At 34.8% G+C, this 21,776-nt stretch overlaps 1 protein-coding gene across 7 annotated transcripts in view; it reads left to right on the top strand.

Annotated features, from left to right (window-relative positions):
• Nucleotides 1–21,776, top strand: part of rock2a (rho-associated, coiled-coil containing protein kinase 2a) — a 272,191-nt gene that overhangs the window by 157,564 nt on the left and 92,851 nt on the right. For 5 of the 7 annotated variants that reach the window (XM_039748919.1, XM_039748914.1, XM_039748915.1 and 2 more), the window contains exons 6-12: nt 1,966–2,110; nt 5,839–5,977; nt 12,830–12,921; nt 19,534–19,693; nt 20,443–20,506; nt 20,795–20,806; nt 21,453–21,541. In XM_039748919.1, the coding sequence (XP_039604853.1) occupies nt 1,966–2,110; nt 5,839–5,977; nt 12,830–12,921; nt 19,534–19,693; nt 20,443–20,506; nt 20,795–20,806; nt 21,453–21,541 (701 nt within the window). The remainder of the gene's footprint in view (nt 1–1,965; nt 2,111–5,838; nt 5,978–12,829; nt 12,922–19,533; nt 19,694–20,442; nt 20,507–20,794; nt 20,807–21,452; nt 21,542–21,776) is intronic. The other 2 variants (XM_039748920.1, XM_039748916.1) reach the window with 1 other exon arrangement.

Genomic DNA, 21,776 nt, shown 5'->3' with positions numbered 1-21,776 from the left:
CCATGCAATTGACAATTGGACTGCTATTTTTACATATTGACAACTTGTAAATTGAGTAATTTCTTTTTCTTTGGTTATATTCTTGAATAAAGGTGCACTTGTTTTATTTTACCTTTTGTGAAAGTATTTGATATTTGAACTTCAGTCTTCACACATTATACATTTCATGTCAACATGTTAATAATTTTTACAATGACATGAAAAAAGTTTCTGTTTTAGTTATGTGTTAAAAGTTTCTTGCCCTCTCATTTCCAATTATCCTACATTCACCCAAATTGTTGTAGGACATGGAACACACATGAAATGTGTGTATTCCAAATAATTATATATTTACCCTATTCAGTTCCAGGCACTTCACACCCAGATAAATACACTTGAGCTCTGTTAATTTAGCATCTCATTGCCAGTGCTGATTGACACCTTTACAAAACAAAGATGAAGAGGTGCGAAAGAATTTAAGGTGGCGTGGCATTATGATTTTTTGTTTTTAGGCTTCAGGGATTATAGTGTTAATGACCTCTTGTGTCTGTCTGCGGAGCAAGTGTTAACCTTGTCAAGAGGTTTACTTATTTCGGCAGTGTCATTCATATCTCTGGCGACTCTTCTTATGAAGTCAGTTGACTGAATGGGAGAGCATGGGGGTTCATGAGGTCACTGGAAAGGAATGTGTGGTGCTCCCAGTATCTATGCAAAGGGACAAAGGTCCAAGTCTTGAGTCCGGATGATTCCTGTTTTGCTATATGGACACTATCCAGTGACCTGAGATGAAGACTTGACTCCTTCGGTACTGTGTCTTTTCAGAGAATCCTTAGGTATAGCTATGTTTGACTTTGTGTCTAATGAGTGGTTATTCACGGAGTCCTGAATGAAGCACATTACCTGCATTGTGAGGGAGCATCAGTTATAGCACTACGGCTTTGTGGCGTGATTCTTTAAGGGTGTTCCGGCTCATAGTATCCTCATTGTTGAGGACCCAAGTGGCTAGATCAGGCCAAGGGGATGCCCACTTAACACCTGACTGCAGCAGATAGATGGTCATTTGTGCATGGGACTGGACCACGTGTCTGACCTGGGGTTTGCCAACCAGGATCATGAGCTGTTTCCTCATGTGGTGCGTGCAGCAACATGTTTTACCAGTGTATGCTTCCCAACCTGACCTGTTGAATTAAATTCTGATTTGCAGGTCTGCTCAGAATAACAGCAGTAGAATGCCAATAAATGCACAGAGAGTTTTTTTTTTTTTAGGTGTTGAAAACACAGATACTGAGAGTAGGATGCTTTACAAATGAAATGACTGAATATGCTAAAGGAACTCACAATTTTTTCGTACATGTTACTTATGCTGTACTGTTTGTTGTGATGGTCAAGAAAATTTTTTAATCTTATATTTTCATGAGAATGGAGACCAAAATGTATAGGACATAACCAGCTTCAATCAGTACCCATTGAGGGCCAATACTGAACAGTAGCAAAGAGTATTAGCACCTCATTCATTTTTCAAGATTTCTGTCTTCAATTCAAAATCTCCTCTTTCACTGAAAGAGAAGTACAAGTCATAAAGTTTTTGGATACAAATATAAATATAAGAATACATTATAAAGTACAGTTTTTAATCACATTTTACAGCATGATTGCATATCTTAAAGTAAATTTGTGATTACTTCTTGGCTTGAAATTTAATACTAGTGAAATATTTTAAAATCATAAAATTTTCTCCATATAATTTCTAGGGTGGTTTCAAAAACTAACTGAATTTCTACAATACCATTTTAAAATATGCATGAGCTTTTTAAGCATGTGCAGTATATTGCATTAATATCTTTTTATTTTAATAATGTATGTTTCAAACTATTGAAATTTAATTTGATCGGTTGTTCGCCCAATATTTCATATTTTAAAATGGAAATAGAGCAAGTATTAATTGTTAGGATAAAAATGATAGGCTAAATGTGCTTGTTTGCTTAGACAGGGATGGTGAGATGTGATACAGCTGTTGGAACCCCTGATTACATATCGCCAGAAGTGCTAAAATCGCAAGGTGGCGATGGTTACTATGGTCGAGAATGTGACTGGTGGTCTGTGGGTGTCTTTATTTTTGAAATGCTTGTTGGTAAGTGTATTTCATGCTATTTTACTATATTCTCTGTTTTCTTTGATATTTTTACCCCATTGTGTTTAGGCCATAATAGCCTGTGGCTCCTCACAGCACAAAAACTAGATTTTGAGATGATGAATTTATTTGTTGTTTGGTGATCTAAATGTTTAGGGATGGGTTTTGTTTTTTATGGAATTCTTGTTAAAATGGTCCTGGATTTAACATTTCGTATGAGTTGCATAATACTGGGATATTTGGACTATCGTTTTCGTTTTTCTGTAATGTAACATATCTTTTTTCTGTTTAATTAACAAAAGTATAAGTTGGATAATCAAAAGGGAGTTGAAATTTTCAAATGCCTTTCATCTGATTCCTCCAGGCTGATTAAGTAGCATTGCATTTACCTCTGCTTTCACTTTAGTCAAATTAGTAAAATGAATAACTTACTGCAAACATTATTTCACATTTGAATTAAAAAAAAGTTACATTGTGAAAGTAGCCCAAAAGGACAATGTCTTGTGGTTTACACACATATTTATGTATGCTTTTGGTATTTTTATTTTTCATTTTGTAATTAAAAAATACATGTTTTTTTTCATTTTTACCAATGGTAAATTAAAGCTTTTACTCTTTTTATACTAGTTTCTATGTCAATGTTGACATTTCAGAGTATTGCATTTGCTTCATAATTTTAAAGAGGTTTTAACATGTGACATTAATACCAACTTGGTTAAACTAAAAAAGCCTGTCTTACTGTTTGACTTGCCAGTGTTTCCCTTCTTCTGTTTCCATGTGTGTATATCATATAAGCATTTGCTCCATAGTACTTGTTGCAGCTTACGAACTAGTACCATTTCTGATATTCGAACATCTCTTGTTTAGTAAACCTTTGCATTTGGCTGGTGCGGCCCTTAAAACTGTTCCTTTCATGCCACTCACATATAAATAAGAAGTGTCTTACATCTGCTTGGGCAGTGGTCCTTCTTATTATCTGGTAGGATTTTGAGACAAGTGATTGGTTATTTTTCCCAGCAGTATACCATAGCTGTAACTGTTGATGGGACGTTGTTTTTTTTTTGTACCTTTCCTGCATATTGACCACAAATCATTAATAAAAAATACCTTTATATAACCCAGCGGACCAAGAGGTGTTTGTTTCTCTACAAAGCACTAAGAAAAGACTTTGCATTCTTTTTAAGGGCCCGTTTCCATACATCAACATTATAAAATGTAAGAGAGAAGGTGGTCCTCTTTACCTTTGCCTTGTATAAAGCAAATTATTATTCTATCTGCATATTTCTGAACCAGTTTCAAACCAGTATGTGAATTTCCAAAGTACAAAAGTAACAGGTGAAATTAAACAATATATAAACCTCACAAAACAAGCAAAAATATTGCTGTCTGTGCTGTGGCTGAAATGAAATAATACTTGATTTTTTTGCATTTTATTCGTCCTTCCATGACTTTGCTTAGGATGCATCAGTAAAGAATTTCCTAGGAGAATAGTACGTGTAAAAAGTAGGATGAGCAGTGAGTTCTTGTTTTATCGACCAAGAGGTTTTTTTTAATTGATGGACAAATCTGAAGTTAAAAAGAAAAAAATCCAAATTGACCCCATGATCTGCTTTATTCAGTACAGCTGATATCAAGTACAGTGAATATGTAAAACATGGTGTCAAATAAAAGGGTGTTTAACAAAAAAAAAGCACTCAGCTTATCAGAACCATAGTTTACATATGGCCTTAACTTTGACTTTATATGATAGTTTGATGTAATAATGCAGCATCTGGTGATATCAAATGTTAACTCACACTTAAGTCTTCAATCACTACTATTAAGAACCACAGGAAGAGTTTGGACCTGGAGCACCACCAGAATCAACACAACCTGACTGAACTAAATTCCAACTCACCCACAAGGAGTAAATTCACACAGCATGCCCAGCGCTCCCAGATGAAACATTAATAAGCAATTTAAATTCTTTAGATAGCCTGACTTCGCTTTTTTCCATATTTGTTCATTTCTTGTTCTCTTTGTACTATTTATCTCCTGATAAAATAGGGATTTATGGAGACCAGCATACATATTGTTCAACATACATATCAAAAATACTTGTGCTGCATAATCCATATTTTTTGTATCCAGTTATATACTTGCAACATTCTAAACAATGCATGTACTGTATTTTTAATAAAATATTGTCAAATAAATCATTTCTGTAGGAGAAGCTTTTGAATTGACAAGATACCCCCCATTCATTTGGTCAACAGTCCTACCCAGTAATAGCTCATTCATTGGCTACCCTCTGTTTCGCATGATACCAACTTTGCAGAGCATGCTCTGAAAGACTTGTAGAACTAGAGATTTAAAATTGTGATATCATCATCAAGTAAACAGTTTGTCTTATATTTCTGCATATCCAAGAATCTACAACAAAAAGAAGATCAATTCACTACTGCAGTATCACAGTCAGTCAATGAAAAACCCTTAAGGTCCAAATTGTGACTTAACATCAAGTGGATTTTCAGTTGAAAAGCTTTATTCAGTTATAATGCATACCTGTTGAAAATTTGCTTGTGCACAACATTTTTTTTAACAATATTTTAGCCAAAATACATCTTTGAAGGATGCAAATGGCTATCTAACAGGTGGATTGTGTAACACGAGTCACTTGAGATTGTTTTCATGGACATTTTCATATCTTTTGTTGTTGTTCAGTGTTGGTTCCCATCGAAGCCAGTTATGTCAGGGATTTTGCTGCCTCTGTTTTCCATGGAAACAGTTTTTCTTGGTTATTGCTACAGACAACGTGGAATAAGTAACAGACCAAAAAATAAAACATTTGGATGGAATGTTCCTTTAAATATATAAAGATGAAGAAATTGTACAATGGTGTTAATAAGCTGCCTGTAGAAGATTCCTCAGTATTTAATCATTTTCATGTTGTCAAGAGAATCCAGCTGCAAACTTGAATTAAAAAAATGACAACAAATAACTTGGCTTCTATTTTTTTTTCTTCTCGGGAATATGAATTTGCGCTAAAAAAATACCGATTGGCACAAATATTATCTGTAATCTACGAACATCTGAAAACTGTTAGTGTTTGAATACATTTATAAGCCACTTGAAATGGATTGTTAAATTGTTTTAAAGTTGCTTCTTAATAGTTTAACAGTTCATTAACTGTATATTAATCCTGATAGGTAGAGTGATAATTGCTTTTACAAGAATTGTGTAAAATAAAGGTTTAGTTTGTTTCTCTTATATACTTAAGATTTTTGTTACCCCTAGAGGATCTTAAAAGTTGCGTCTAGGTTTGAATCCTGCACCTGAGCATTGTATGTGTAAAGTTTGTCTGTTGTACTTTTCATGTTTCAGAACTTTGGTTTTACTCCCTCATCCCACTGACATGCATGGTAGTTTTTTGGCAATTTTCAGTTATCCCTGTATGAACATTGTTGTTCGTCTAAGTGAACCTTGCAATTGACTTTTCAGGTTTGGTTCTTGTCTTGTGTTAACTGTTGCTACAATAGGCTCCAGCTTTCTACAAGCCTAAAATGAATAAAGCTTTTTTGATGTTTTTTTTTGTAAAAAGTATTAATTTTTTAATTATATGTTCTCATAAATGTCACATATGTTTTGTTTAATTTATTGTTTCAGGTTATCACTGAATAATTACAGCAATAATTTTTATGTGTTAAAATATTCATTAATATATTTTATTACTAATATTGTTTTGTAAGGTGATACTCCATTTTATGCTGATTCGTTGGTGGGGACATACAGCAAAATTATGGATCATAAGAATTCATTAAGGTTTCCAGATGATGTGGACATCTCTAAAAATGCAAAGGACCTCATCTGTGCTTTCCTAACAGATAGGTAAGTACTGATTTATTGAAGACATTTCCGTTTACAAAAGATGGAGGTAATTTGCATTTATCACAGATTCTTGTAGTTGTCTATTTTGAATGAAGCATATGTACTCTGTCAAATCGACTGGCATTGGTGGAATTTTTATGTAAACAACCACCAGTATAACTGGAAGTTTTGAAGTAGGATATGCTTGGAAAGATGTGAAACTAAAATAAAAAAAATTTAGAGACTACGCCTTAGCAATTATATGTTTGGGGTGTGGGAGGCAAGCAAGTGAAACTGGGGATATCCTCACACAAACACTGGAAAAACATTTATGGTAAGCTCCACAGGCTCTTGGAGCTTAGAAGTGTCTGCATTAAGCACTGTGCCACTGCCACTAATGGGATCAGTAAACGGTCTTACTGTTTTGTCTTATCAGCTTCAGCGGCTTCTTAGAGTTTAATTTTTAGAAATACAAAGATATCTACAGAACATCTTTGAAATTATTTACACAAATGGCAACCTCATGGACACATGTCAAGCTTGTTTCTGGACATGGCTTTGCTTTACTTTTCATGTAGCAAAGGCACCATACCCATAGCAAAGAATTTTGTCATATATAGGTATTATTTTACGCTACATTTTCCATATGATCAGCATCAGTTGTTTTGAGCCTTCCTGGAGCTTTAATCTGTAATTTTTCCACTCTGTATTTCAAATTCTCTGTTTTGTTTTTTCTCTCACTATCTGTTGTAGCCCCTCATTTGGTACATTCTTGCTGTAACAGATAAGATTTAGCAGTGAAACAAAATGTTTTCTTATCTTCGTAGTGAAGCATATCAGTTTAATATTAGAGCTTACTTACCAAATGCTTGGGAAAAATTAATTTCACTGAAACGGTATGGTTTGCATTTTAGAGTATATAGTAAAGTATGCTAAAAAATGCTCAATAAACCTCAGATTGTCAGATAAAGAATTCCAGATTTTGGAGCCATCATGGCAAAATCCTGAGTCCCTACATTTTAACCTAGTCCGGAGAGTAATTGGCAGCCTTCTAGTTGATGATCTAAGTAAACACTGGTTGGAATGAAAACCTGCAGCCATAGTGGGAGGCCCAGGACTGAACCTGAGAACCACAGATTTAAGTGGTTTGGTAGGGATATACCTAATAATCATATGTTTAAAAATAATTAAAGAATTTCAAAATCGCTTCTTAAAGTAAGAGACAGCCAATGAAGGGGCCTAATAATGGTAGAAATGCAGTTTCAGGTAACACTTTGGGTAAGAATTATAGAAGCAGCTTTCTGAACTTTATGCAGTGGTGAAGTAGTGCATTTTGGAAGGCAGCAAGATAGGCATAAAATAATTCAGCATACTTTATTTTAAAATTTACACATACACATGCTCTCTGGATTAGAGAGACAAACACTAACAATACTTTTCCGTGAAAATGTCTTAATGTTCTACCAAGTACCCCTTCCCATGTGAACACATTGGCTTTGTTGGGGGAAAAAAAAGTTAATAGAAGTGAATGTTCCACTGCTCTCCCCTGTATGCAAGATTAAAATGGCTTTTGGGTTGCACGTTATGTACTAGAAATATGCAATATATCAGGAACCATATTGTTATCGTCCTGTGTTCCTTAAAAATGGTGACATCGGAATCATTTAGATGTGTAAAAGTTCTGGAGTTCAGATGATGAAAAACACGCTTTTAGAGGTCACAAAACACTACAGTGGTGCATTCTCCAAGCCACTACACTATCCATATACTGTTCTTGATCCTCAGATTTTTTGTTTTTGACCAAGATATCAAAAAACAAGCACAAGAAGTACTTGGGAAACAATTGGCTGAGATTTAAATAGGCGAAGGAGATGCAGAGAACATCAGGGAACCGCAAGAGAAAAGGATTTGCTGCTTCATTGTTGAAGATGTGTGAAGAAATTCTTGAAGAAAATTGGTATGTGGCAGCTGGGAATCCATTCCCGGGCTCCCCAGACATTTTTCACTCCTGCATTCCTGGGAATGAAACTGCTCTAATTCCCGGGAAACCGGGAATGGGCAAGCTCGCATATAGCGTGTAAAAATTGATCAAGAAATAACAGAGTTATAGTTGAAAATAATTAAGTGGCACGGTTTTTTGGCCCACAGTGTAGTGTTTTGCAGATTGATTCAGCAGCAGCAGTCGTCAGTCTCCCGGCTCCGACTAAGACTGAGTATAGTGGACTGGGAGAAGTCTGCACTCGGCAGCTCACGAATGCCGGGACAGGGTAGACTTCATTGAAGTCTGTTTGAACTGCAACTTGAAATTGCAATGTGTCAGTCTGTTGCATCCGCATTATCTGTGCCAAGAAACTTGCCATCACAGAATGATGACAAGAAACTGTATGCATCAGTAAAAGCTGAAATGGCGGGGTTTCAGAGCAATGGCAAGCGCGGGCGTTGTTTAGAACAAGTGAATCAGTATCTGATCAGGTAGATCACGTTGCATTAAAAAAAAAAAAAAGGTTTTTAAACATTAGTCTATCATATATCCTCCCTATGGCATTTGCCACTTGATTGACATACAGGGCAGCCAGTCTGAGATCTCTTTGCTTCTAATACACTGGTCGTCCCACATGCATCCATACAATCAGATTGTGATTCAAACTACGAATGCCATGAATGTAATTACACCGATCTACATGCTGTCAAATTAACGAACCACACGCCGTGGCTTCGCCTCTTGACGCTGACGTCTGAGGTTCGATTCCCAAGAGGGGGTGCAGTGAGTGTGTACGCCTGATGAGCCCAGAATTAGGGAGAAACACGTGTTGCGTACTCTTTGCATTATTTGACAGTAAAACTTTGCAACATTCTATGAGCTACTTCTTGCAACTGAAGAGGGCACCGTGGCGGATGTTTGCCGACACAAGCGTTACCTTTTAGGTAACCACCCGTACAATCAGATTGTGATTCAGACTACGAATGCCATGAATGTAATTACCCTGATCAACATACTGTCAAATAAACGAACCACACGCTGTGGCGCAAGGTAAAGGGCGAAACACGTGTCGCATACGCTTTGCATTATTTGACAGTAAAACTATGTGATATGTAGTATTTTTAATTTAGGTTGATCATTTCGACCTGGTCATTTTAAAAGTAGCTCGCAAGCCGCAAAAGTGTGGGCACCCCTGGACTAGATACATGTACTTATATGACAGCATGAACTGCTTGTAGATAAGGATAGTCTTTTATTGGAGCCAACATATTGCAGTAGTTTTATTAAAAATAAGTTTCGGTTGTTCTAAAACCGTTCACATGTGAGATGCACGTACACTGTGTCATGCCCGGGATTTCCGGGAATGACATGCGGGATTCCCGAATTCCCGGGAATGAATAAACCCATCCGGTAATTGATTCCCTAGTGGTAGCAAAACCACATTCAACTGTTGCCGAGGCCAAAAAATTGAAGTAAACAATTATTAATAATAACCATAATTAGTTGACCAGATGTTCTGAATTTATAAATAAAACATACAAAAAAAAAAAGCTTTTGTTACAAATTTTTTTTTTAATTTAGTTGAATTTCCATATCGGTGCATCACTAGTACATGAATGCAGGTAGTGATAGATTAATATATACAGTATATAGTTACTGTTTATAAAGGTTAATACTTTTGGTGGTGGACAGAGTCATCATGTGCACACTAACTGGTCTATGGGTACACAACCCCCTATACAGCAACCTGAGATGCACTGTGTGTTCTGATAACTTTCTGTCATGGCTAGCATTAAGTTTTTTGGAATTTTGTGATACAGTAGCTCTTCTCAGGGATAGGGCGAGACAGGTTATCCTTCACTCTCCGCACCCATCAGTGAGCCTTGGGGCCCATGACCCTGTCACTAGTTCACTGGTTGTCCTTCCCTGGACAATTTTTGGTATATTCTAACCACTGCATAATGGCAATACCCCACAAGATCTGTCATTTTTGAAGAAGCTCTGACCTAGTTGTGTAGTCATCACAGTTTGGCCCTTGTCAAAGTTGCTCGGATCCTTATGCTTGCCCATTTTTTCTTTTTCCAACATATTGCTTGCAAGAATTGACTGTTTACGTGTTGCCTAATATATCTCACAACTTGACAGGTGCTGTTGTAACAAAATAATTAATGTTACTCACTTCACCAGTCACTAGTTTGTGTTGTGTCTGATCAATAAATAGTTCCAAATTAGTTTTAGGTAAGGGACTATGGTTTTTTGGAGTGCTGTAGATTTTCATTCTACCCCTTTCTAAGCTGTAATCAATTCATTTTAAAGATTTTGAATTATATAACTTTAATTCTATTGCATTTTAATATCTTAAATTCTCTTTACTTATTAAAACTGTCTTATGGAACAGGGCAGCTTATATTTCAGTCTTACTTTTTAAATTTAATTCCTTTCCAAATATTTTACTTTATAATGCAAGCTATGTGTTGTTTCCCTTACTGTTTGTCTGTTTACCTTTATTGATACCAGGCTATTAAAAGTTTGTTTCAATGCACTAGTTATGGAAATAAAGATTGAGCTAAAATTGAGCCAAAAAAGTATATTTTTTCAAGAGTGGTAATTGACTTTTAATAAAGAGCTGAAATGAAAATCAGTAGGAGTGTGGAGAACATGCAGACCATTACAAGGTTAAGCTTGGGTTTCTGTTCATGCCTTGGATAGAGGTTATAGTATATAATTAATAATATATAGTATATGTTCTTTGCTAAACATTTTGGGTACAATATAATGTATACTGTTACTTTTATTTGCATATGTGTTTTGTAAGTCATGTTATAAAAGGCACCTTCTGTAGAAATGTGTTTTTGTGGTGTGGCTTATTTAGCTTGAAGAGGTTTGAACACAGTTCTGTTGTGATAACAGTCACTGCCCTGATATTATTGGTAGTAGTGTATAGTAGTAATTAATTATGTTAATACCTTTATACCCCATGGTGCAGATCCAGATTTGGTTGCTGCCAGGATAAGCCCCAACTCCTAGTAACTCTAATCTCTGCTGCTTTGATGCTTCAGAATTTTGAACTTAAAATGTTATGGTCACTGTGTGGTGTCAATACCCTTCTGTTCCTTTATAATCCAACAAATGTGTAGGTTAGTTTGATTCATGACAGTCTAAACTCAATTCAGTTTTTTTGCTGTTGACCGAGTACTGGTGTAAAGCAGTTTTGGGAGGTTTACAAATGCAGAGCAGAAGTAACAATACACTTAAGTGAAAATGTAGTTGAATTCTTACTAAATAAGATCTAATTAACAAAGAATATGCCTTTTTCATAAGCATTCCTGAAAAAACATTAATTAATGGGTAACCTACCCTTTCTGAACATAACACTGTATTTTATTCTGCATGCTTATACCCACAGATGTAGTATGATATAATGGTCTTGTGCAGTTTCTGTAACATAATCCTTAAGGTTCCCAATCATTTCAATATTCCGTGGCAAAACGTAGCAACTTGATTAAGCCAGTATTTGGTCGCATGTGACACAGCAGTGTATTAACAGTGGTTTGGTACCAGTGAGTGTGGACATGTGTTTAAGTATGGCCTTTATTGGAAGGGTGGCAACTTGCTACAAGATTTGTTTTTGCACTGTGGCTGATTCTGCCAGGGTACGTTTCAGCTCCACACCACCTTGTATGGAAGTAAACAGAGTTGGAAATCAATTGCATAACTTTCAAGTTCCTGGGAAATAATTGTGTCAGATGAATTAATCACCTTTCATTTCACATTAGCACTAAACAAATAGTATTTTTTTCTATTACTGAAGTTAGTCACTCTAAAATAATAACATGAAGTGGAATTATCTTTATAGTTTTTAATAACCATTTGATGTAAACTTAGATGACATCAGCCTTAGATATGGGTTTGTGGATTCTAGTTAACATATAGTATAAGATTAAAAGCTTTTCCTAAATCATGACTGTCTAGATATTTGTTGTAACAGTAAAAAAAAAAAGGACCATTGCATAACAAGCAGTACCTGTACAGAAATTTTGGGAATGTTTGTCTTTTCTTAGAACTGAATGCTGCCTCGTTGTTAATATTTTGATATTAGGGTTTTTGTGGTGAATAAAATATTCTTGCGGAAATGCCGTTCATGAAAGAGCTCCCTGTAGTAGGCTGTAAAGTCTCTGAAGTCCAAAAGAAACTTTCACAGAAGAGGTGATATTTGAGAATACTTGGGCTAACAGCAGCAGTGAACACTTCACCCATATGTAGGCGACTTCTTGTTTACATTAACTTAAGCACAATTGGGTTTTATTTAAAACAGATGCCTATTTTTATATAAAATATGTCTAGTTACACTCAATTTGACAAGAATGAGTAAGTTTTGTTCATGATGTATATGAAAAAATGTAATAATTTTTGTAAAATAAATCATGCATATAGTTAATAGCGAGTCATTTTAATATTGCTGAAAAATATTTTTGTTGAGAAATTTTTACCTCTATTATACATAAATTATATATTTAAATGTGCATGTTTAAATGTTTGTGTATTAAATCTTTTTTATTACATGTTAAGGAAAGCCAAAAGATTACACAATCTGTCTGTTTGTGTGTGTGTTCCTTCTCCATCGCCCCCCCAATATGGTTTAGACCACACGTGGCATGCTTCAGCGCCTCATACAGTTTTTTCACTACTGCAAAGGAGGTGACTGGAACACAATCTTGTCAAAACCTCACAAATATCTTCAGCTATGAGGGTGTTTTTTTGATAAGTTAAGAAGTTAATTTGGTGGTGGTTTAGGGTATTTTTCAAAACTGTCAGGCCTCATTTTTGAATATGTTGTAAGCAATTGAGAATAAGATTGCTTATTAAATGTAACTCTTATATGCCATGTTCAGGGAAGTGCGCCTTGGTAGAAATGGAGTTGATGAAATTAAATGCCATCCTTTTTTCAAGAATGACCAATGGACATTTGACACCATACGGGAGAGTAAGTAATTGTTATGTCTGTTGCTGTTTTCTAATTTTAATATTCAGATATTTAGAAGTTGGGATGTACTTTATATTAAATACAGTATAGCATAAGTTTAAAATCCAGTTTTAGTTGTTCAGATGTTTACAATAAATACAGCTTTTTGTTTTTTTTAATTTGGTACTAGTGCTTTTTAGACCTCAGGCATATTAACAAAATCCATGTACTTTAAACAGCAGACCACTTGAAAGTTATTAATAATATGTGCAAGGTGATGTACAACCTTAGTAACACAAGTATATGACTGAAGAAAATAACCACTTTTAGTATGATTTATTTTTTAATGCAGGTTATTTATGTATAACTGATATGCATGAATTACATCCGCAGTTTTTTAACTTGTAATAAAGCAATGATCAAAGAATAATGTAGTTTTGTTTTATTCCACTTTTATTGCTGCGGTTCTGGAGGCATTATGCCCAGCTGATCTAAATACTACATTGGAATGCGTCTTGTTTCTCAATAACAGCTTCTTGCAGTATGGAAACAAATATTATAACTGTATTTTGGATAAGTGTAAGCATATTTTTTGTCCATTTCATTTTACCTTTCACATGAAATACTACACCAAGCCACATTAATAAATGTGATTTGCATTCTTTACTGTTTTAAAATGTAAAATTTTCTAATGCATAAATGTGACTGCTTAATTACATTTATAGATAGTTTAATGTTTTATATTGTGTTTAATGATTCATCTTTACAATTTTAATGAAATATTGTTTGTGTGTATATTTATAGAGGTAAGAAGTAATCAGTCTATGTAGCACATTACAGATAACTTTCTTTTTAATATACAGTGAACAGTGCCATTCCTTTTGCTGTGTATTCATATAACTAAAAAAAAAAAAAAAGTCAACTTTTTTTTCAGTAGTTAATGTTCTGCGTATCCCTTTGTTTGCTATGGAACACACTCCTATCTTGAACATAACATCACAGTTTTACAAATTATTTGCACCTGCTCAAAACTGCATTCCTAATTTTTATTTTCTTTAATTTATTTTCCTTTCTTACTGCTGTGCAGAATTTTTGCATTTGTAAAACTTTACAGGCTTTATTAGATATATTTTTTTGTGGTGTACTAAATAATTAATATAGGGTGTTGAGTGACTTCTGCTTCTCTCTCGGGAAAAACAGTGAACTATTTTAGCATGATGTTGCTTTGAGTTATTTGCTAGCTGGGTTGTCATGAAATTGTCAGCCATCCAGGATCTTGGCTCAGAAACACAACTCTGCAGCCAATTAATTAAAGAGTTACACATAGGACTAGAAATCTGTGTATCATCAGCATAACACTGAAAAGAAATATACAGTTTCCTAAAAATAGCTCTTATAGGATGAAGATATATAATATAAAAAAACAGAACCCAAAATGGATCCCTGAGGAACACCACATTGCAGTAGATAAGAAAGAGGAATTGAAAGACACTGAAAAGTGTCTTCCAGTAAGATATGTCCAAAACTAGTTAAGAGCAGCCCCTTTAAGCCAAACCAGATGTTCAAGCCACAACAATAAGATCTCATGGTCAAGAGTGTGTGAAGGCTAGGCTTTATTTGTGTAGAATAGAGATGAAATGTAACTTTTGGCTATCACAAAAATTGAATTTCTATCCTAATACAGGCAATCCACGAGTTACGTACGAGATGGGGACTGTAGGTTTGTACTTAAGTTGAATTTGTAGTAAGTCGGAACAGGTACATTATTTTAATAAATTCTGTTGTTGACCGACTATATGAATGATAGTTTCACCTCTCTCTGACCTGTTTATTATTTCTACTTTATTTTCAATAGTGATGGTTTTTCTCTTCTTTACTGTATCACCAGCACTTGCATCAGATTTGTGTTTCAGAGACATTCTTGAAGGGTGAAGACAAAAGGTTAAGATGAGCTTTTCTGCACAGCACTGTACACACTATCACAGCAGGAAGACACCCGTTGTCAACACGTCTGATGTACTGACAAGAGACAACTTCCTGCTATGTGCGTAATAGTAAAAGCAGGCTTGCTATTAAGAATGAATGGTGGCGGCAAGGGGCAGTTCATCATCAGCCCATGTCACAGTCGCCTCCACTACAGTATGCTGCCTGCAGCGTCCGTCCACCGAGAACAAACACGGTGCAGCCAAAGGCTGGTAGTCAATCGCCCACCACCACCCCCATTCAACAGGCAGCCGTCCAAGGCACACTACAGTGCTACCCCCTGCCGCCCCGTTCTCCCTCAATGGCCTCCATTCAGCCAGAACCGGGTCACCGCTTGCAGCATTACCATCTGCCCACCAAGAACAAATGAGGCAGCCGTGTTTGGTGAGCAGCCAGTGAAACGCCCTCCTCCGCTCCATCCAGCCTGCGTTCAGTCAGGAGCAGTAGCTGAAGCGGCGTACCACCCCATCAAGCCTCTGTCCTACACACAAGCGATAGCTGTGGCCCCGGTGACTATGGACCACGGGTCACCGCTTGCCACTGGGAGCTGCCAGAGGGACACTACACTGCGTGAGCAGCGAAATCAAATGCCCCCCACCCCCCCCAAGCCTCCGTCGAGGTACCGCTTGCAGCATCCCTATGCCGAAGATGACGGAGCGGCAGTTAATGAGGTGCATGCGTTGCAGCTGTGGCCCCGTTCGCAAGTCGTTGGTCGGATTTCCATAACCTGGAGACTACATGTACATGTGAAGAATCTAGGTTCTTTTTTACTAGGAATAAGTAATGAAGTATTTGAAATGAATTGGGTTGAATTTTAGGTTTTAAAGTCAATATGGCATGGAATATGCACATGTATTTAAAGTTTGCGTGAAAGTAAGCGTTAAGTGATCAAACATATCAGATGTTCACAAACTGAAGAACACTGCCAGATGAGTGAACATTTATTTGTGACAATGTTTTGTTAGAAATAATCTGCAATGTTTTATGTTAACATTGTACTTTATGGTGAAATGGTAAATGCTACTAATGATAAATTGAGTAATAATAGTAATAATGTTGATTGAGTTCAGAAATGCATTTAAATGTGTTTCATTGAGGCCTGTTACAAAAACAATAATTTAATTTAACATCTACTTAACAAGCAATGATGGATGAGCTTTTAAGTGGAGTTTGGAAGCCTGGAGACAAATGCATAAAACAGAGGGAAAAAAGTATGTAAAGTTAATATTAAGCAACGCATATTTGCTCAGACTTGTACATTTGCTGATGTTTGTACAATGTGTTTTTGATGCTCATTTAACTGGCCTTTGTTAAATATAATTCATATGTATACATCTACAATGCATAACCAGATTTGGAGGGATCATATCATTTTGGCTTTTCATGTTTTTTTTTTGTTGATTTGGATTCCTAGTGAATCTCAACTCAGACAATTCTTGCTGTGTGTTAGATTTATTTCCAAAACTAGTGGGCTCTGCCCCCTGCTTGCTTCGCTCGCCAACCCCCGGGTTTGGTTCCGTGGAAATATAATTTAAAGTGTTTTTTTTTTTTTTTCCATGGGAATTGTTGCATATGCATTATGGTCAATTTTGATAATGCAACATATAACTGGCTGTGAGTGAATATAGTTTCAATAATAATAATACTTTCTGATAAAAAATTTGCTTATGAAAGTGGGAATATCCAGAGCCGATGTAGCAGGTGGAATTGTTCTGAAGAAGCTGCAGATTTCTGGCCATTGTGGACTGCACATCATTGTAATAAATAAATCTACCCGACCAATGGTTCAGGATATTGCCATTGCATCATGATATAACTGTTGCAATGCTCTTGGACTACCTTGATATAATGATGGTAATATTACTGCTTTACATATTTTGAATTTGTCTGAACTATTGATATTTGAATTTTGAAAGTGATCAATGAGACCTTGCATATGTTCCGTTCCAAGTTTAGCTTGATTCAATTTAATAAAGAATAGACGATTAGCTGCGACTTTTACACATGCATTAATAATGTAATGTTATGATAAAAATTGAGATGATAGAAGTGAGTTAAATACATGGGAACATATCGCTAATTTTGACCCAAAATATTGGCTAGGTATTATTTATTTTGCTGAATGTGTTTGTTTCATATTGTACGACCATCCTGTTTCGCCATCTGAGAAAAGCAAAGGAAAGAGTAAAGGGTCGGCATGTGGCGATATATTTAATATAAATGACGAAGCATGCTTTTCCTTTGAATATACATGAATATCTACTCTGTCTTTGATATCTCCGTTTTTCGAAAGTATTATCACTGACAGTTCGTCACATGTGGGTTTATTATAAATGCGACTGTGATGTTTCAGATTCATATAGACATCCACGAAAATGTTTTTGTCTGTGTGGTGTTGATAAATCTTGTGTAAAGTGTGATATGTTTGGACGTATGGATTTGTATCCATTATTGGCTGTATAATATGTATTACGATGGATCATTTAACTCTTTCGATTCTATGTTGTATCACTTCTCCGTGATCATAAAGATACAAATTGTGTGTGTGTGTGTTTTTTTTTTAAATTAAACTTCTTTGGACCGGCAAGGTTTTCAGTTCCACTTGTTCCGGGCTGATTTCCTTTCCTTGCCTAGGTCACTGTCTCACAGGAACATGCTTCCAGTAGATGTCAGTATGATGTGTCTTGACCGTGTCGCGGAAAGTGTCTCTGTCTCTTTGTGTCTCTTCAGAAGATCACGTCTCATTGCAAGATTTGTTTTATTAATAGAGATGTTGAATTTTTTTTCTATTTTAAATTAAACATTGTATTTCTTATGCAAAATTAATATTAACTGCACAAACAGAGACAAACACTGCAGTATTTTGTTTAGTACTGCTTTGTCAAACATTCATCATACTGGGTTTGAATACTTTGCTTGCTTGATGACTTTGTGTAGTTTGTGACTTTCTTACCATGTCTATGTGGTTGTTTCTTCATGTATCCCGAATTTTCTAAATACCATAGAAATATATTTAGAAGAGAAATTACATCAAGGAGGTTTAGGAACAGTTTTTAATGATGGCAGGTCTTTTGGGTTTATGTGTGATTTAAAGTGAGGCTACTGTTTAAAAATAAGGCCTAAGTGGTGTGATAAAACAAATTTTTAGTCATTCCTATTTAAATGTGTCAATACTACTTTGCTGTCGCAATGCATCAATTTTTTTTTACATATATTTAAATACAAGCAGTCACCTCTCATCCAGTTTTTGACTCTATGATAGTTATTTACAGACACAATAGAAGATATGGTATTTACTCTTGAGACTAGAATCCCTGAAGCCTACGAAAAAAACTGTAATCCCGGGCCACCTTAAATTCTTTCGCACCTCTCTATTACCGCCTTTTGTTTTGCAAATGTGTCAGTCAGCACAAACAGCAAGCTGCCTGCTTTACCATCCCCCAACCGCTGCAGCTCAAGTCGGACAAAAAGTTCTCCTAGCTCAAGTCTGTTTATCTGGGTGTGTGGTGCCTGGATTTGTATAGGGTAAATAATATATTGTTATTTGGAACACATGCATTTCATGTGTGTTCCATGTCTACAACAATCCGGGTAAATGTAAGCTGACAGGAAATGTGAGGCAAGAAATGTTTAATGCATAGCAAAAAAGATACAAGAAATGTTGAACGCATAGCAAAAACAAACACATTTCATGTTTTAGTACTAATGACAAAATTTTGACATCAAGTGTGAAGACTGAAGTCCAAAGATCAAATAAACACTTTCACAAAAGGTACAAGTATAACAAAACAATAGCTCTTTTATTTAAGATTATAACGAAGAAAAAGAAATCGGTTTAGGGTACGATGCTGACACGACTGCTTGGGTGGTCTTGCAGTAAGGACTGCTCACTCATAATCAAGAGGTTGCGGGTTCAATTTCGGCCCTTCCTAGATTTACTGTTTTGAGTATTGAGCTGCTCTTATTGTTACTACTATAGAATAGAAACATACATTTGATCTGAGTCTGTAAAAGCCGGTGTAAATTTATGGTACTTGTAAAGGTTAGCCTTTTTTTTTTTAATCATTCAGTTTTATTCTCTTATCCAAGCGGTTGTGTCGGCATCGTACCCTAACCCTTAGTTTTTAGTAATTCTCCTTCCACAAAGAAAAAAAAACAGATTTTCACAAGAAAGAATAAATTCCTCCAAATGAGTAATATAACTTTTCTTTTTCTTTTCTTTTGATATGCTAAGGATTTGCAGTAGTAGCTTTATGAACAAGAATTGGTTCGTATCTTTTAAGCCCTCATTTCAGCAATTGGAATTGTATGTTACTAATAATATACAAAGCTTCACAGTAAAGAATGCAAAGTAATACATCTGCTTTTGCACGAGTTTATTGTAAATAATAATAATTTATGCATTTACATAATTTTTTTGAGCTGTCAATTTTAACCAAGTTCAATTTCCAATATTTTAATGTTGATAGGTAGGCTCCACATTGTGACGATGTATGATTTAAAAAAAAAAAAAAGAAAATTGATTGGGCGATATGGATACATCTATTAATGCATGTCCTCCACTCTCATACAATATTATATGCTAGATAATAGCTGGATTTCTTTTTATTTGTACATAATGCTCATATTTATTTTTCTTGTATATTTTAGCTGTAGCCCCTGTAGTTCCTGAATTAAGTAGTGATATAGATACCAGTAACTTTGATGAAATTGAAGATGATAAAGGGGATGTTGAAACCTTTCCAATCCCTAAAGCATTTGTTGGGAACCAGTTGCCTTTTATTGGATTCACATACTTCAGGGAGGATCCGTAAGTGTTAATTAAACATGCTAGTTTTCCAGAATGTAAAAAATATAAACTGTATGTGTATAATAATAATATTAATAATAATAAAAATTCTTTACATTTATGTAGTGCTTTCCTCACTACTGAAAGCACTTTTCATAGTGAATATGTGTTTATATACAGTGGTGAAACATATAGCGTATTTAAATATTTTTGTTGTGTTATAAAAACTAGTAGTCTGTTGTATTTACTTTATTAATAAAAGATCTTGTTTATCCTAAAAGTATGTGTAAATAAATACAGTATGCTAAACAATCACAGGGAACACAAATATATATGTAGATAGTGGGTCATGTAAGTGAAGTCAGTCCACTTAACTACATACTGTATATTTTGTACGGTACCCTTAAGGATATTCATCTGAACAAACCGTGTCATCCGAGAACTAAATTGGGAACCAATTATCAATAATCTGAAAATAATACCTATTCTTACAATTTTATCTGAATATTTTATTGTATAATGCAAAGTTAAAAAGTGTTTTTTGTTAGTAAACAAGTTATAATGAAATTTGCTGTGTGACGGAAGTAACAATAAAATATGCTTTATAAACTTTGATGTGCATTTCATAGATTTAAGTTTAGAATAAAAAAAGAAGCGAATAAAAATTGGAAAAGATTTTGTAGAGACCCCTGAAGTTACTAAAATGGTGGATCATTTGGCTTGGCTGATGTACCTCAAGATTTTCCATTAAGAGTTGTCTTTTTCTCTAGGTTGCTTAGTGACTCAAATGTATCCGCTATAGAAAATGAAAATGGAACATCTAATAAAGGGGAGGTGGGTGTCTTTTATATTGTAATACTAAACATATGATTCGTATGGTTTCCTGTAATATTTGTTTTTTTCTGTAATCAACACTAGATACAAGCTGTTTTCTGCATGTTTCTGCTTATTTTTTAATTGATTTTAATAGATTCTTCATATTTTTATAATTTGTTCATTGGTTTAAAAATGTGCATGTATAATAAAGCATAATCTCTATCTATCTATCTAATCATGCCTGACATATTATGTTTTTAGTTCCAATTGAAGTGTTTTGACTGTGGTTTATTTTTCTATTTACAGGAAAATATAGTGGTAAGCATTTAATACTTTTGTACTATTACTTGGTGTCTTTCCTATTTCCTTAATTAATTTTTCATAATTGTTTTATATTTGGTTTCTCACTTAAATGAAAATCTGTTAGCATAGAATGATATTTATTTGTAAAATACATAAAGAAAAGGTGCTTATTTATCTCGGAAAGAAAATGCTTAAATGTGTCAGCAGGACTCTGCGCTAGTTTTGTTTAACATTTTTTATTGTGCTTAAAGACCATTTTATAATATGTAAAATAAAATCCTTTCACAAAGTATAACGAGCAGAGTATTCCAAAATACAAAAGAAAACTGATTGTAATTTAATCCATTTTCAGCCAAATGTAAACCTATAAATTTTCAAAATATAGAATAATAGACACCGTTGTGTTTAAAGTATATCTGTAATTTGTTCCTGAATTTTAGTCTTTTATTTTTGTAAATGTATACATCTTTAGGTTCTATTTGTTAAATTATAACATACTGTGAGACACATTTAACAGTGCACAGCCTATTTACTTTAAACTTCTTTTGCATTTTTATATATAGAAATATTTTGACAGTTCACATAGCTAATTCCTTGGTTGGCAGATTATTAACATACTAGTAAATCTTCACCTGTTCATATAGTGATTATGTTCTTTCAGTTTTCCCAAGTACAAAAGAAACTTCATCAGTTAGAAGAACAACTTCATAATGAAATGCAAGCCAAAGATGACCTTGAGCAAAAGTACAGGTAAAGTTCATATGAAAACACTGGTCCTTTCCACTTTTACTTCCTCCTGTATTCACATCTTTTTTTTTTTGTGAGTGCTTTGGCTTCCTTTCACATACCATAATTATATAGGTTTGGTTGACCATCAACTCTAGTGGCTAGGTATACAGTAAGTGGATAAATGTGTTGTGATGTGGACACTTAGCTTTTTTTCTGCATTGCCACCAATTTTTCCTATATAGACTTTGATTTCTTG

Source organism: Polypterus senegalus, chromosome 3 (assembly GCF_016835505.1).
Source record: "Polypterus senegalus isolate Bchr_013 chromosome 3, ASM1683550v1, whole genome shotgun sequence".
Classification (NCBI taxonomy): domain Eukaryota; kingdom Metazoa; phylum Chordata; class Cladistia; order Polypteriformes; family Polypteridae; genus Polypterus; species Polypterus senegalus.
Note: the sequence above shows the minus strand (reverse complement) of the source record. Positions and strands in the feature narration are given on the sequence as shown.